Source organism: Mus caroli, unplaced genomic scaffold, assembly GCF_978045245.1.
Source record: "Mus caroli unplaced genomic scaffold, Mus_caroli_1 scaffold_14, whole genome shotgun sequence".
NCBI lineage: Eukaryota > Metazoa > Chordata > Mammalia > Rodentia > Muridae > Mus > Mus caroli.
This window is the reverse complement of record NW_028227269.1, coordinates 10,663,987-10,682,254: the sequence shown is the minus strand read 5'-3', so window position 1 is coordinate 10,682,254 and position 18,268 is coordinate 10,663,987. Positions and strand designations below refer to the sequence as shown.

The following is an 18,268-nucleotide window of genomic DNA, read 5'->3' as shown; positions in this document are numbered from 1 at the left end:
ATTCAAGTATTTCTAAACAGTCCTTCAATAAATTGAAAAAAGCGATATGCTGAGAACATGCTTGTGCCCTAAACATATAAATTATAGCCCCTTAAAATGTTCATAAACAATTTCCCCACAGTGAAACGATTTTTTTTTAATGAGAACCCTATATACAAACCATTTCTATATCAAATTAGATTTATCTAGGGAAAATATCACCAGCTACGTGATACTAGCTAAGCAAAATGTTAATATACTATAATGGTACAAGAGTGTTCAATCTAAAATGCCTTATAAACAACATGAATAAGAACTGGAAATCAGCAATCTTGCAGTTACTCACAGAGTATGCATCTTGTTCTATTATAAACAATTTTTCTATGCAGGAACAAATGCAGCATCTACACATGTACAATATCCACATGATCCATGTTGTGCCACAGTATAACAATATCTTTATTTTTTCTAAATATATAATAAACATAATTTTCATAATGAAGTAATAGAAATATTAAATATGAACAGGTAATATTCGAAATCAGCCTTCATTTATGAGTAATAATTTAATATGGCTATTACCGCTACTGTTAATGTGCCATGCAAGGTAGCTTATAGCTAAATACTATATTATACTCTGATAATAGTAGCTATAATATTCTGAAATGGGCTTCATTCATCACAGCTATATGAGGATTTGGATTAACACTTCCTGAAATCTAGATCTATTACAAGTGGTTTAAAGAGCAAAAAGAAAAACAGAAAAGCTTTTAAGAAAAAATAATAATGACTTTGGAAGCATGCCTTTACTTGCCAAGTGGACACAGAGGACAGCTGTGGCTGTCTTCATTGCTGGTGATAGTCTAATGGAAGAGTATGTGCATACTTGTGGCAACACAGCATAGCTTAATCCAAAGAAGACACCACAGGGCCAGGCTGACGGTCGCTAATTCATTGTAATAGCAGAAAACAGGAAGCCCAAAAGCCACAAAAGGCTTTGCATGGAATGTTTCAAAGAAGGATGGGGATTCAGAATGAGCCCATGGAGCTGAGCTCAGCAGAAAGATGGCTGATTCTTTACTAAGTAGAAAGACGATACCCCTCTCACACTAGACAAAACATAACAAGACCTGAGTAACCACCACGGCCATGCAGAGGAACTATGCTGGGAATTGTTTAGACGGTACGTTCCTTATTTGCTTCCTTGCTTCTGTTAGACATGGACTGATCATTAAGCAGCAGATGTTGCTACCTGAGCTCTGGAAAACCTTAGGCATTTACTAAAGCATATCATGAAGAAGGGGTAAAGATAAATGACATTATCTTCAATCACCACACACAATACCACATCAACTGTAAAGTAGTAACAGAAAAGAAAAATGTGAGAATACTAGGGAACACAGAAGAGGAAACTATGAGAGGACTCAAGGAAAGTACTAGAAAGAAAATACTTGAGAAGAAAAGGCTCAAATTCAGGGCACAACCAAGGATAGTGTGGTGGTTTGAATATGCTTGGCCTTATGAGTAGCAATATTAAGAGGTGTGGCCTTGTTGAAGGAAGTGTGTCACTGTGGGGATGGGCTTTAAAACTCTCCTCCTAGCTGCCCATGTGACAGTTTCTCCAGGCTGCACTCAGATGAAGATACAGAACTCTCAGCTCCTTCTCTAGCACCGTATCTGCCTGGATGCTGCCAAGCTTCCTGCCATGATGATAATGAATTGATCCTCTGAAACTGTAAGCCAGCTCCAATTAAACACTGTCCTTTATAAAAGTTGCCTTGGTTCTAGAGTCTCTTTATAGCAATAGAAACCCGAACTAAGACAGGTAGGAAGGGCGGAAAAGAAATTATCTGTTCCCCAGACATGACAGAATCTACTCAGAGGAGAGTGATGAGTCTGCCATAACTCACAGTTTGAAAAGCACCAACAAGAGACACCACTACAGAAACCATCAGAGGAGACGTGCCTAAGCAAGTCAGACAGGTAGACGGTAGACAGTTAACAGAGTCAAGTCTTATGAATATCTTAAGTCTTCAACTACACTGGAAAGATGACTCCTGTTACACACAGGTTGAGTGACCACTGGCTCCTATTAGAGTTGCTTGGACTCTGGAAAAAACATACAACTTCTAGGAACGGTAGGCCAAAGAATTACTAATCTGTACAAGAGTGAGTTACTAGGACTCCTCAGGATGATTTCTGAGAGCAAACAACAGTAAAGAAATTCTGAGAGAGCTGTAGTAAACTGGTCATGTGCTATTTCTTCATCTGCATAGGGGTTTGAGCCGTTTTCTTTGTACTTTTCGAGCAGGCACTTTTGAGTCTTCTTCTCTGTAAATGTTGTATTTCACACAACACAAAACTGAGAAGTATTCTAGACACACACAAAACCACAAACAAAGACATATCCACAAATACAAACTGCCCATTTTGGCACTGGGTGATTGGTCCCATTTCATCCCACCCATAGTATCTTTCCAACTCCTTCCATCCACACTCCTTAGCATACGTACCTCTTGTAGAACTGTAACAGTTAAAGGTAAGGCACTAATATTTTCTCCTTCAGGATGGATCTCAATGTTCACTCTTTGATAAAGAATCTGAAACAAGAAAGGCTATAGTTTTAAAATCGCCTTCCTCTCACATTGTAGACTTGAAATTTGGGAAGTATTAAGTTTTCCCTTTGAGAAAACTGTTACTTTATAATGAACAGTTTTGAGCAACAAACATACATCAGAACTTTGGACACAATTTCATAAAGAAGTGACAGGTTCAGAAGAGGAGGCTGTCTATGGAAAAACCTGCCACAAACTGCATGGATGCCCATGGTGTGAAATATCAGGTTTATAGGAGCCTCCCTCTGTCAGGTCTTTTTCTCATCTAAGAGGCTCTCCCTCTAACTCAGCATCTCTCCAAGACCAAGTCCTACTCATGATTTCTCAAAGACAGCAGAAGGTTTGTAATGCTAACACTGACCAACTAATGCAGTTGCTGATAGACTTCAGATGCCTAGTTCTCATCTATTTCATTCTTCACAATGCTGCATTGCCCTCACATAGTCAATCATTTCCTAACATACTTGTACTTTTACTCAAGCCTCTTACATCCTTTCCGCCTTACTATAATAAAGTCAACAATACTTTTATATCCTCAGGTTTTCAAATTCCTCTGTGTATGACAACCATGTTTCTTCTAGAACGTCAGCATACTACAAAAACAAAACTTGACCCCATGTCTGATACATACACCCAACAAAATGACCTTCACACATGTTAAACTTGACCCCATGTCTGATACATACACCCAACAAAATGACCTTCACACATGTTAAACTTGACCCCATGTCTGATACATACACCCAACAAAATGACCTTCACACATGTTAAACTTGACCCCATGTCTGATACATACACCCAACAAAATGACCTTCACACATGTTAAACTTGACCCCATGTCTGATACATACACCCAACAAAATGACCTTCACACATGTTAAACTTGACCCCATGTCTGATACATACACCCAACAAAATGACCTTCACACATGTTAAACTTGACCCCATGTCTGATACATACACCCAACAAAATGACCTTCACACATGTTAAAATTTCTTGTACTTGTAGTCTGACCTCTGTTTGAAGAGAGCTGCTGGCTGCCAAGAGAAGTTCAATGCTGCTGGGAGGGCAATGTGTCAAAGCGAAAGCCATGAGCTCCTGACGAGTGGCCAGGTCCTGGTAACCTTCTGACTGGCCCAACTGGCTACACACAGCCCAACTCTCTGGGTAGCCTGAAAATTTGACAAAGAGAAAAGGGGAAGAAAAAAGGTGATTTGCAGAAAGGAAAAGAATAATGTGAATATAGGTGAGGGGTATGCTGGAGTCCTAACCAGGTCTTGTGGTAGCAAAGCAGAACTGTAATCATTATTAACACAGTGTAAACAAGGCATGAGAATCCAAGCTAGAAAAGAAAGATCTGACCAATTCATTATCCACACAATTCGGGGGTACTCCAGATAAGTGTTTTTGACAGAGTAAGAATCAATTAAAATGAATTCAAATTATTCACTAAACTCTCATGGTAGATTCTGAATTCATAATATTAGGAGTTTGACTCTGCCTAACAGGAACCATTTTTCTACCATTAATGATAAACATACAGAAAATGCAAGCAGACAAATGTACATGCGTGGTAGTGGAGATAAAGCCTAGTAGTAACCGAGTTTACTGACGGCCTAAATCCCTAGATCCAATCCGCAGTCACAGTCAAGTGCAGGGCGCCCGTGTGAGCTGGCAGGAGTTACAGCAGGGAAGCACACTGTGTTAACTACTCCCTCCTGGAGTACAAAGGGTTTCCTATGCAGGGCCCATGAGAAGATGGTCCTCTTTTCTTCTACTAAGGAATGTAGATGCACAATTATTATACTATAAACTCTATTCTTTCAAGACAGGAACTTTAAATTCAATACAGAAAATATTTGGGCCAAACTCCTGCTCAATTTTCAATACTGTTCTTTTTTCCTATACTAAAATATAGAAATACTGACTATCCAATCACAAAGTGTAAGTATTCTTGCAAATTACATTTTCTATAGAATATAAAATAGCATTAAAATGTTTCAGGTAGTGCTGTTCCTAAAATTATGAACATGTTTTAGATGGGGTAAACTATAGCACCTGAGTCCATTAAAATATTGATGTTAGCCTCCAGCCTGGCCCGTCCCAGGTCCGGGTGGTGCGTCGGCAGCGGTGCGGTTACAAAGGTGATTCTCACTATCCCCAGGCCGGCTCCCAGGAGCCCCCACTGGAATCCACCTCCCCACTTCCCTCTCTCCAGACAGTCAACTGAGGGCTGAGGGCAGCTGTGAAGAAGCGTAAGAGGTCAGCCTGTCTGTACTCAAGGTACAGGAGAGAGATGACCCCAGGCCTGCGACCTGGTCTGTACTGACCGGAAATGGATTGTGCAGCTCTCTCGGAGGACTGTCGGGTGTGCAGGCAGCGGTGGGATGGGCTGGAGGATGACCAAAGGAATACGATGATGGGAACAAAGCCTACAAGTTGGGACTTGGATGTGTGAGTAAGCGCCTGTATTGTAGTGTTGGCTGGCCCAGGTGTTTGTCAGAACCTTGTGCCCTGGTAGTGTCTCTGCACCTGCTGTGATCACACACACCTCTGAATAAGGGGTGCCTGAATAAGGTCTGACTGGATCCTTCCTCCCCTTCTTCGCTGTCCCAATAAGAGAGAATGAAAATTGCAAATCGGAAGGAGAGAGGAGAGGAAGGTCGGTCCTGACCTTGACTACAAGGCCTTGGCCAAATCTTTGAAGTATGGGCTACAAAAAGACGCAGGCTCAGAGGGCAAAAAGCTTCCAAGTTCTCAGAGCCCGGTTTCTGCTGCTGAACAATGAAGAAAACTCTATTTGCCCACGTGATTAGAAGATAAAGAGAGATAATGGGTAAGAAATCAAATTACATCACAATACTGCTCCCATCAGAGGCTTAGCCAACACACCCAGGAGCTGGACTAGTGGCCTTTGCTGTCCCTGGGCGTTAGTGGGTGGAGATCTCTTGTCTCTGGCCTTTTTGTTCTGGGTGGTAGGAGGAGGGCTTCAGGAATGGGACACTTCCTGGAGCTGCTCCTGCAGCTGCCTCTGTTCTAGCCCCTGAAATAGGTGGCAGTGGATGCTTCAGTTAAGTCAGGGGCCATGGCTGGTAAAGGAGGAGGTAGAAGAGCCATGAACTCACATCCCCATGTGCTTTCTGTGCTTTTGGGAGAAGGAGATGGGGATTGGGGTTGGGGACTGCTCCAGATTCTGAGCTGGCCAGCACTTCAGACCTCAGACTTCTTCACCTGAAGGCCAACCGGCAAAACCTCAAGAGGCCACGCACCACTGTCGAGACGGATGCTTCCAGTCACCTCTAAACACCAATTGTGTGCAGGCACCACCCACAAAGCAACAGTAAGACTTAAGAGACCCATAGGAATGTTTAATGGACTTCCAACTGCTCTCCAGGCCACTGGACCCCAAGTTCCCAAGCCCTTAGGCAGAGACAGTGTGGGACTCTTCTTGGGGTACAGAGCCTAGCACTTTTAGTTCCCTGGTGAGAAAGTGGATGTTGAGCCAAATTTCGGGGACTTTTTCAAGGAAAGAGTGGGATAACTGGGCCATTCTCATTTCTTCCAAAAATCAATCCTGTTGGGGGGGGGTGCTCAGGAAAGGTCCCCATATTCACGCAAATCCCAGACACACTTGGCAAGCATTCTGATGCACAAATGCAGACTAGTGCAAACACGGACACCGTGAACTCAAAAAAAAAAAATTGATGTTAGTGTATGTGTATACACACACACACACACACATACACACAGCATAACACTTGCTACTAACAAAATATATCTTAAGAAAACATGTGCCTTGCTTGCCAGTCAGGCTGACTAATTTCAGCAGAGCCCTTTCCATTATTTGCCACGTCGAGAGGATGTGAGCAAAGTGGAAGCTGTGTACTCACCTGCGGCCATCAGCTGCTGACAGTACATACTAGCTGCTTTGTAGTCATGCACATGGAGTGCTTGCTCCACTAACAGGATCAGGACCCGGCCACGCCTTCCTTCCGAGTCTTCACCTGTACACAGGGACAGATGACTTGATGACTAGAACAGCCTCGGGCTTAACACAAAGTCTCAAATCCACAAGGCAAACAGAAGACTGATTTTTAATGATTGGAGGATAAAGGTTACAATAATTTTTGAGTTTCTAATCTACTTTTTATGTATGGAAGTCCCCCCTAGGACTTGGAAGAGATCATAGATTAATATCAGTTCTCAAGATAACCAAAAAAAAAAAAAAAGGAATTCAATAAGAAGACCAATGTTCAGTGCTAAACAGGACAATACCAGGAGTGACCAAGCACTCAGTGATTATACAAATTATATTAGAGAAATTTTGTTTTGAATTTATCTTTATAAAAATGTTGGCATATTTCTTGTATTTAAAATACATGTTTCAGAAACAAACACATGAGTACAAAGTATATTAGAACATGAAAACCTTAGCTGAGACAATCACACACCACTACCTACCCACCGAGTAAAACTCACAGAACTTAAGGTCAGGTTTTTTGCTAAAAGCAACATCTCTTTCCTGGGCCTGCAAATGTCCAGTAAGTACCTAAAAGAGTGATAAACATCGGCTTCTCTGCCTCCTTTTTGTATCCATCTCCTTCATCGGAAGTCATTTTGTCTTTCTGTCACCTCGGGTTCCAGAAACAACAGGTCTAATGGATAAGCCGCTGGTGGAAGTTGGATCTGTCCCCAAGCAGCAGTGACTGCGGTGTGGAGATAAAGCCCACCTGGATCAGTCAGAGCACACTGACCAACCAGGCCCGAGCCTGGCAGACTGAGCACAGGCTTTCTGTCTCTGATACCTCTCCCTTCCTACATATCTAGGGGCTCTGGATATTTCCCTGGGATACAGCACTAACACCATCATTCCTCTTGGCAGCATCGGGTTACCTATAGAAAGTAAAATTCCTTTCCAATTTTTTCTTTACCATTACTATTTTTGGTCTGGGGACTGTAGGTATCCTCAGAGCTGAGTCTCTGGTCTAGGACTCTATTAATCAAGGCCAGTAAGCAGAGCTGCCAATTAACATCTAAATACGCTATTTCTGCTTCAACCAATTTTGTTTTCTATTTTTGTCTAGTTTCTTAAACACTTTACAATAGTTTTCCTCTTTTACTCTGTGGGATCTAAATCGATCCAGGCTTGATTCTGCCTGATTCATGATGCTATCTGCTGATATAAACGTATTACAATGTTATACAATTTTAATGTGTCTCCATTTAGCTTTTAAGAAGCCTATTAAACTTCCTACAACAAAAACCTCAGTACAGCAACTCCAACCCTAAAGCAAAAGTTTGGCATAATCTCCATCAACATTTGGCAAATATTAAAACCTTTCTTAAAAATAGTATGCATATATCTCAGTAATGCAGGCATAGGTATATCAAAAGTGGCAAGGAAATTTTTTCTATTATCTTAATGAAAACTTACTATTACTTTAAAAATCTTTTATGTTCAGTTCAACTACATACACACTATAACTGTAATGATAATGAGGAAGTTAGTATAGTCCAAGCCAGGGTCATTATGAAAACATCAGTTATATACTCTACTAAATAAAAAAGCTTTCATACTACTTACAAGTGTCAAAAGCACTGCTCTAACAGAGTTTCACCCCACCCCACCCCACGTCACCCCTAAGAAAACTAGCGAAATTACATGACATTTGTGTCTGTTTTCCTGAAAGGTAGTAGTATAAAAGAAAGTATAAATCAACCCGAAATTATATGTAATGTTTGACTTTAAATATATTAGAAATTGACACACGCTGATTTTGGTACTGGATAGATCAAGTATTTGTAGCACATGGAAATTAACAGTTATCCAGATGCTGGGTAATAGCATGCTCTATTTCATTTTTAAAAGAAAATACAGTCTTCCCTCTACTTTTAAAAATTCTTGTTTGAGGGGCTGGAGAGATAGCTCAGCAGTTAAGAGCAATTACTGCTCTTCCAAAGGTCCTGAGTTCAATTCCCAGCAACCACATGGTGGCTCACAGCCATCTATAATAGGATCTGATGCCCTCTTCTGGTATGTCTTTTAAAAAATTAGCTACAGTGTACTCATATAAATATAATAAATAAATCTTTTAAAAAAATCTTGTTTGAGACAAATCCCCATAGAAAGACAGTTTAATTAAAAGAAAGTAAGTAAGTGTAAGTTTAACAAGATGCATGGGGGAGCCTTAGCAAGTGAACAAAGCAGCATCTTAGAAACACCCAATCCATTGACACAGAGAGCCTGCCACACTTTCACCTTGAAGCCTAGCCCCAGACTAATGACACCTGCACATATAAGTAAATGCACATACCACAGTGAATATAAAACCCATTTTCTACCCAATGCTCTTGAAATGTTTGCATTTATGGACAGTAAACACAAAAGCAAAAGACCCAGGTGTATTTTTTCTCTTGTGTCTTAGCTAGGTTCCAAACACTAATCTCATTCTTGAAGACAATGTACAAGCCCCTAGAAGCTAAGTGAAAAGGCTCAGCCTGGATAATGTTGGGATGCTGATGGAGTCACAGGGAAAGATAGACCGAAGTGAGTGGTTAGGTGTGAAGGGCTAAAAGGTCCCTATGCTCATGAGTTTTAAGCCATTTGTGTGGAACCAGACAAGCTCCTAATTGCCTTAGACTGCCATGTTAATTTCAGACTCAACTAATACACCTCAGGGTAGCAGAAGCCAACCTTGTACCGGGAGCAGCTGTCTCTCAGGTTATACTCACTTCGCTTCTTTCATAGAAGCATGAGTAATAAAGCAAGCAAGGGATTCTGTCTATTCCTTCTCTTTTTATGCCTTTTTTAAAAAGAAAGATGACTATGTAGGCAAAACTGGCCTCCAACTCAAAATCCTCCAGTCTGAACCTCTGTAATGTTCCAATAACTTTACATGTTCCATACCTTTATGCATTGATTTTCTTCTCTAATTTAAAATTAATAAATCCCATATTGAGTGATTTGAGAACAGCCGCATCTGTGAGTGTCTAATGAATGAGTTGGAATACACAGCAGCCACCGAGTGCCATCGCACAACATCCAAACAGAGAAGAAGCACAAGACAAAAGGAGAAGACATTGAGGAAAGTGCCAGAGTAAAATCCCAGCTAGCAGAGATCCTCCTCACTCCCTGTAAGGCACACAGTAAAGAGGAGCAGGGATAAATGTTAAAGAATGAAGCTGAAATAATTGTTGTTAAGAAATTTTATGTGAGCCGGGCGGTGGTGGCTCACGCCTTTAATCCCAGCACTTGGGAGGCAGAGGCAGGCGGATTTCTGAGTTCGAGGCCAGCCTGGTCTACAAAAGTGAGTTCCAGGACAGCCAGGGCTATACAGAGAAACCCTGTCTCGAAAAACCAAAAAAAAAAAAAAAAAAAAAAAAAAAAAAAAAGAAATTTTATGTGAAGATGAGTCAAATAGCAATCAGGAAGTTCAGAGTTACTTAGCTGAAAGTTAAAACCTGAGCAGGTAATTCAAACCTCCATACAGTTCAAGAGCAGGCCTTGGACTGGTGCCTAGAAACTGTGGTTAAGCAAGTAAATTCTTCAGAAGAATAGACAGGAAGGTGGGGGCTGATGGGGAACTATGAAAGAACCACACCCAGCTATCAACTGCCTTTGTGTCAGTCAACATCTGGGAGGCTGACAAAGGAAGATCTTAATGAGAACATAGGCTGGGTATATAACAGGACTGCCCATTCAGATGGTTTGTCTAGAGAACATTAGTGGTACTGAGACAGACAGACCTGAGTACTCAAGTACAGTGTAAAACATGTCTGCAGTTAGCTATATGTTCCCTGACTTGAAAGGGACAGAGTAGCCCTCTACCCCTGACAATGAATTGGTCTTTGTTACTTAGAATGACTCTCTCCTACCCACAGTTTCTTTTATAAGTTTCAACTTACCTATGGTCATGTGAAATCCAAAACTATCAAGTAAAAAAATTCCAGAAATGAGCAATTTCTGAGTTTTAATTGCATGTGGGTTTCATCAGCATGATGGACTTTAGCACTGCCTCATGATACTGTACTCAGGACATGAGCCATACCTTTATCATTACACCTCACCTGCAAAGGCTGTAGCAATGGGGGCAAATGGTTGGCTAAGATGGAAATGTCACTGAATTACATACCTGCTAGCTACTTTTATGTAAATGCACATGGCTCACGGTATAAATATGTTGAACAAATTATATATATATATATATATATGTACACACACATATATATGCATATATGTATGCATATAATATATATGTATATATATATATCATTATGTCTCATTAATTCTGCTCTAAGTTGTAATATTAAATACAGATACTACATGAAAGTTTGGAAAGTGCAATGTAGTCAAGTTGAGATGAACTTCTAGAACAAAAGTGGCTGCAATAAAGAAGAGAGTTGATGTAGCGCACAAGCTGTTACTGTATCCTCAGGAGGATGTTCTCCTAGGAGAACCAAATGAAGGTTACCAGGTCCATTCAGTTATATGTCAAAACAAAACAAGACACTGGTCTTAATAGGGGTACCTATAAAGGCTAAGTCCTCATGAATTCCATCCTTCTTGTTCAAAGAGCTTTTCTGCACATGCACCCAGCTGGGGCTCTTATTGTTAGACTATGGATGAAAAAGGAAATAGCTTTCCCGTCTCCTAGATGTGATACTACATAAATAAAGTTTACAAATATATACCACATACACACACGCATACACACACAATATCAGGATCAAACCATTTTTCTGAGTCTACACTCAGTGTTATTCCAAGTGGGCCACAATGCCTCACAATGATGTATGGCCTCAAGGATGTTGCAAATCTGCAAAATTGATATATGCTTTTCTCTTTTTAAGTTGAAAAGTGACACATATTTTCTAGAAGTAAAGGTATTAACAGTTCTATTTATTGGGAGTTCAAAATATTAACCTATATATCTACTAAATACAATGAATGGCTAGAAATAACTATATATTCCCTTTAATTTTGAAACCATTCATCCCATGATGTTGACTGCAACAAATTCAAACCATTGTGTATGAAACAAAATACCCCCCTATTGTTGGAACAACATGATGTACTAACCAGAACCCCGGAGCTCTTGTCTCTAGCTGCATATGTATCGAAAGATGACCTAGTCGGCCATCAATGGAAAGAGAGGCCCATTGGACTTGCAAACTTTATATGCCCCAATATAGGGGAATGCCAGGGCCAAAAGAATGGGAATGGGTGGGTAGGGAAGTGGGGGGCGCTATGGGGGACTTTTGGGATAGCATTGGAAATGTAATTGAGGAAAATATGTAATAAAAATATTAAAAATTAAAAAAAAAATACCCAATAATTATTCTCACAGAAGCTGATATATATCAAAAGTGAAAATATAAAACGAGCACTAAGATAGTTTGGCACGTAGGACCACTGTGGTTAATAGAGCATGAAATGTAGAGTTGAAGATTTTCCTTAAAAGTAAATCTCCTATTTCATACTGGTAAGTAACATGTTTAACCCCTCGCTCCTGAGTTTCTCTTATAAACTGGAAAGATGACCACCACTGAGACTACTCAGGAGAAAACTGAATGAGAAAAATAGTAAGTGCATAAAATGTTCTAACAAGTTTTTCAGAACTACCAAACTCAGTCTAGACTAACTGTCTGGGACAGCTGCTCCACACTGGCGCTTGCTCTCTCCCTTGAAGGGAACAATGACGTCTGCTGGTTTTACAACCACACACCCTGAGGAAGTTTGTTTCATTTCAAGGGAAGCTGGTTTTCCCAAAACTTCAGTACAAATACACACTTTCATCACATGCCAAGAATCGTAGACAACATTACTTCTTGGTCAAAATAATGTTCTTCTGATACTATTAAACTACTCCTGATGCTCACACAGGCTGATGTGAAAAACAACATAGGAGTTTAGCTTTCCAAAGGCTTACCTGCAACTCTCAGCAACTCAGCAAGGCCTAGCAGTTTGGCTGACTGTTTGTAGCATGTGGGGGACTGGGAAACACACTCCTTGATGAGACTGATTCGGTCAGAACACAAGCGTACTATAAAACAGACATTGAAGAACTTCATGAACATACAAAAGAGCTGTCATAAATGTTCACATGTAAAGGACAAAATGAACTCAAACCGGCTACAGTGGTATGCAGCCCTTGTAACCCAACAGGGCTGATGCTAAGACAGGAGGGTCATATATTTGAGTACAGCCTGAACTGGTAAGAACTCATCTCCCCAAGACCAGTCTATGTTCAAAATAAATTTGAGTGAGTGTGTGTGTGTGTGTGTGTGTGTGTGTGTGTGTGTGTGTGTGTGTGTTTGTGTGTGTGTAGACAGCTTCTCACTAAGTAGCCCTGATTGCATGGTTATTCAAGTATCTTCCTGGCTGCCTCCTGAGTGCTGAGTTTACAGACATGTGCCATTAAATTTGGCTTCACAAAGCCACATTTTAACTCAACCTCACCCAAGGGTGGAGAACAGGAGGTTCACAAGTGCACCATGTTCCAATTCTCCCATAGCTAAGCCCATTGTCCCCACTTAAACTAGCATTCAGGAAAATGAAACCCCTGATCAAACTGTTCAAATCATAGAACAAAGAATGTTTAAAGGGGAAAAGGTCAAAGGCCATAAAGTGTGCCCCTGGGGTAAGTGGTTCTTTCTCAGAGTATTGAGGACAAAGAAGATGGCATTGTCTGGGCAGCTGGCTTACAGTAACTATGACAACTGTAACAGCAGGTACATAAAATAGAGAAGAACTCAGGCACTGACTTATATGTAACTATCATACTAAGCCAACCCTTATAAATAGGTTATTATCCCCAAGGGAAGAAACTGGGGTACAGAGGGCTTAGGATACTTTAACAAACATCAATGAAAAAGAGGTAGGGCCTGAATTTATCTCAACTCCTTAAATTCTGCCTGTGACTTTCGTCTTTATTTCTAAGTCCATTGTAAATTCTTATATAGCTCAGTCAATGCTAACAGCACAGGGGAAAAGACTCAAGGAACGAGGTCACCAGTACCTCAAAGAACTGAAGTTTCTGCTCCTATGTTACTTTTTTAAAGGGGAAAGGAAACTATGGTGGAAACATCAAAAAACACAGATGAACTCAGCTCTATTTCCCAACCAGTTTTTGAGTTAAGGACGGCAGTAAAGAAGCCAGTGGCCCACAGTTCACGGCTCCTCAGGCAACCATTTTCTTCACTCAGGGGCCTGGAGTCCTGCATTTGAACATAATGAAAATCCAAGACCCACTTACCAGCGATGGTCAGCTAAAGTCTGGAATGTTGCAATACACCACCCTCACAGTGTAAAGTACTGAGACAAGCTGTGTGAGCAATGCTTATACCAGTGGTTCTCAATCTGTGGGACACCAGCCCTTTAAGACCATCAGAAATATCAGATATTTAGGGTTCATAACAGTAGCAAAATTACAGATACGAAATAGCAATGAAAATAACTTTATGGTTGGGATCAGCACAACAAGAGGAACTGTACTGAAGAGTGGCAGCACTGGGAGGCTTGGGAACCACTGGTTTAGAGGGTTACAAGGTCCCATCATCACACTGTAGGTACACAGGACGACTGTGTGACCAACGCCTGTATGAATGGCTCCAACATTACATTTAGGCAACATGAAGACTTCAGCAGCAATTAAGTTCTAAGTAAAAATTTTCTCTTGTAACATTGGGTCTAGCATAGGGAAAAGGCAGTTAGTTAATAATCTATGAAATTAAAATACAGGAGTAAGTATTTGCCAAAACTAAAATAAATCTGCAACTGTCATCAATAAAATACCAAGTATCTATTTTTGGTTTTAGCCAATGTTATTATTGTTATTTCTTTTTTTTCCATTTAGAAATAATTTTTATTTAGTAGCCAAATAAAACTTCTGGCAAACAGTTTTCACCTATAAGATCATTATCTTAATAACCAGAGAGGTACTTTGTATTCAACTCATATTCATACTAATAAATATCAATCCTAATAACCAGACCTATTTCTGAGTAAAATACATAAAGATGTCTGATGTACTATGGGGGCTGTCAAAGCTTCCTTCACTACAAATTCAGTGGCCTCATGTGTATGTGTGTGTAAATATGCATATAGAGAGAGGGGAGTGAGGGAGAAAGAGACAGATCTGAGTTGATCTCTGTAATATTTGGCATAGCTGTTGCTTCTGTCTGCTGGACAAGAAACTGCCTGTTCACCAAGTTCTCATAGCTTCCTGAGTTATTTTTCTATTCTTTTACTGCATGTTCTCAAGATCACCATTTCAGCTTTTAAACTTAGAAATGCCTCATGACTTGATCCTTGTGCCTCTTAGTCATCACAACATCCCCATCAGACTTTGGTGAATACATCCCGACGACTTTAAACGCTTTACACATGTGAATGATTTTTAATGACATATTTCATGGCTCTTTTTCTGCCATATAATTTAGGTACTTGGGTTATGCCTATTAATATGCATAATAGGAAATTCTCTGAGAATCTGAGGAAATTTTATTTCTGTACATTGTTCTTAATATTTCTTTAAACATTATAAACAAGATTTTTTAATTCATAGCAAAATGATTCTACTTGATATTTCACTGTAAAAAAAAGAAAAGGCAATAGAGTCTATTACTAATGAATTTAGATTACCAAAGCTACAAGAGGGAATACTTCTTATTGTAAAGTTAATAATGTAATACCAAGCAGAAGGCTCACCTTGCAAAGGCAGGGTCTTCACCCCAAATTCTTCAAGATACCCCAGGGCTTGGATGAGGTCTAATTCCTCCTGAATGGCAGCCGGCCTGTCCGTTATGAGCTGTAAGCAGCACCTATAAAAACCAGATCGATTTTGAAAAGCATTCATTCATGTCACCTTTCAGGTCGAATAAGTGCTCCAACACATATTTCCTCAACCCCAGTCAGACCCGGCTCGGAGGGTGAGGGGATGTGACAGCAGTGACAGGTGCCAGTGGTCCCAGGTGTGATGCAGCATGACTCGGCTTACTGATACTTTAACTAATGAGGACAAACGCAACAAGGACCTGAAAATGGGATTGGTTTCTGTTTATTTGGGTATTTTGTTTTCTTTTTAAGATAGAATTCAGATGAATTCTGGCTTCCCATCTAAGGAAACAGAATTGCCTTTATTTGTCTCAATTTGGAATCCTTTGAGAAATGACCAAAAAATTACACACATTACATTTTCCTAACAAAGAAGAATCCGTTGGTAATGCAGTACTGATGTAAACAGCAAAAAACGTGATTTGCTGGTCAACAAGCGAATGTGGCTTCTCAGTTTGCTTTGAGACAGCAGCTTGCTGTGCGCTACTGGTTAATGTGACCTTCACACCGCATATCTGTTTATATGGAATACTTTCAAATCTATTGTTTTTTTATTTATTAAAAGTGCCCTTTAATGCCAGGCATGGTGGTGCACGCCTTTAATCCCAGCACTTGGGATGCAGAGGCAGGTGGATTTCTGAGTTCGAGGCCAACAAAGTGAGTTCCAGGACAGCCCATAGCACCAGCTGAAGATATGGAGGTACAGGTAGGGCACAGGTATGACTCAATGGCAAATGCAGTCTAATCTTGACCTTGCACAGTTGTAGGATTTAAATATCTAAGCATCCACACATTCTGTTAATTCTAATGTAATCACTACAGACTCTGATTTTATAAGATTTTAAATGCATGTACCCTTGAATCCATGAATTCTAGACTGGAAATTTATCCAACAGAGAGGCTAACATATGTCCATTACCGGATTGCTAAAATTTCTTTTGTTTTAAAGGGAAAAAATAGATACAAAGTAAATTCTATAAGATATAAAAGACATATCCAGCCTGAGCATATATATGAGTCACATGTCCTAAGTGTGCAGTGTCTGCAGCAATATAGAGAGTCAGTCGACCTTCACCACCCGAAAGGCAAACAGCAGCTGGATCTCAACTGAAAGCCTCTTTGTGGGCTTCTTCTTTGTGGGTGCGGCAGTCTCTGGATGGTCCATCCTTTCATCTTAGCTCCAAACTTTGTCTCTGTAACTCCTTCCATGGGTATTGTGTTCCCTATTCTAAGGAGGAATGAAGTATCCACACTTTGGTCTTCCTTCTTCTTGATTTTCTTGTGTTCTGCAAATTGTATCTTGGGTATTCTAAGATTCTAGGCTAATATCCACTTATCAGTGAGTGCGTATCAAGTGACTTCTTTTGTGATTGGGTTACCTCACTCAGGATGATATCCTCCAGATACATCCATTTGCCCAAGAATTTTATAAATTCATTGTTTTTAATAGCTGGAAAGCACTCCATTGTGTAAATGTACCGTATCCATTCCTCTGTTGAGGGGCATCTGGGTTCTTTCTAGTTTCTGGCTATTATAAATAAGGCTGCTATGAACATAGTAGAGCATGTGTCCTTATTACATGTTAGAACATCTGAGTATATGCCCAGTAGAGGAATTGCTGGATCTTCCAGCAGTACTATGTCCAATTTTCTGAGAAACCGCCAGACTGATTTCCAGAGTGGTTGTACAAGCTTGCAATCCCACCAACAATGGAGGAGTGTTCCTCTTTCTCCACATCCTACCCAGTATCTGCTGTCACCTGAATTTTTGATCTTAGCCATTCTGACTGGTGTGAGGTGGAATCTCAGGGTTGTTTTGATTTGCATTTTCCTGATGATTAAGGATGTTGAACAATTTTTTCAGGTGCTTCTCAGCCCTTCGGTATTCCTCAGTTGAGAATTCTTTGTTTAGCTCTGTACCCCATTTTTTAATGGGGTTATTTGAATTTCTGGAGTCCAGCTTCTTGAGCTCTTTATATATATTGGATATTAGTCCCCATCAGATTTAGGACAGGTAAAACTCCTTTCCCAATCTGTTGGTGGCCTTTTTGTCTTATTGACGGTGTCTTTTGCCTTACAGAAGCTTTGTAATCTTATGAGGCCCCATTTGTCGATTCTTGATCTTACAGCACAAGCCATGAACAGCACACACATCTGTTGAATCACTAAGGAAAAGCTAGTTAAAAAATAGGAATGGAAGATATATTTTCTAAATACAATGTCATGGTAAACACAAATGTCTTAGAACTCATAAGCCACAACTATATACACAACATACACACATGGGGTCCAATGCAACATTGGAGCATCTGAAAGTCAAAGTGGATCCTTCTGGCATAGAAAGAGAGGCAGTGAAGGCACAAGAGTATTTTATAGTCATCTGAGAAACACCTGCCCAAAAGTTATAGGTCAAACACAACCTGGATTTCAAAGGCTATGCTACTTGATATTTCTAGCATTTGAAATAAAAATAGTATCCCCAGAGAGAAAGAAAAAGATTTGCTAACTACTTTAAAGAACTCTGACAAGTTCAATAACAGTGTGTAGAAAGAAATGAAAAAAAACCTAATTCTTACGTAAGATAACACTAGGGAAAAAATTGCTTTTACCTTTGCTAGACATGAAGCAACTACTGGGAAAATGAACCTAGATACTGAAACCACTTGTGAACGAGCTTGCAAATTAAAGGAAAAGCATCAAAGCATAGGAGAGTTTTTATCATTATGGCAATTAGTCTTTTAAAGGTTAGCATAAAAAAATTAGATGGATGGATAGGTAGGTAAGTAGATAGATGACTGATAGATAGATAGATAGATAGATAGATAGATAGATAGATAGA

The 18,268-nt window shown here is 40.0% G+C and overlaps 1 protein-coding gene across 4 annotated transcripts in view; it reads right to left on the bottom strand.

Moving 5' to 3' along the window:
- The window catches only part of Nbas (NBAS subunit of NRZ tethering complex), a 301,235-nt gene that overhangs the window by 150,767 nt on the left and 132,200 nt on the right, over window positions 1-18,268 (bottom strand). For all 4 annotated transcript variants that reach the window (XM_029484416.1, XM_021178925.2, XM_029484417.1 and 1 more), the window contains exons 31-35: window positions 15,305-15,417; window positions 12,525-12,638; window positions 6,486-6,599; window positions 3,610-3,767; window positions 2,493-2,579 (exon numbers count right to left, since the gene is read on the bottom strand). In XM_029484416.1, coding sequence (XP_029340276.1) covers window positions 2,493-2,579; window positions 3,610-3,767; window positions 6,486-6,599; window positions 12,525-12,638; window positions 15,305-15,417 — 586 coding nt within the window. The remainder of the gene's footprint in view (window positions 1-2,492; window positions 2,580-3,609; window positions 3,768-6,485; window positions 6,600-12,524; window positions 12,639-15,304; window positions 15,418-18,268) is intronic.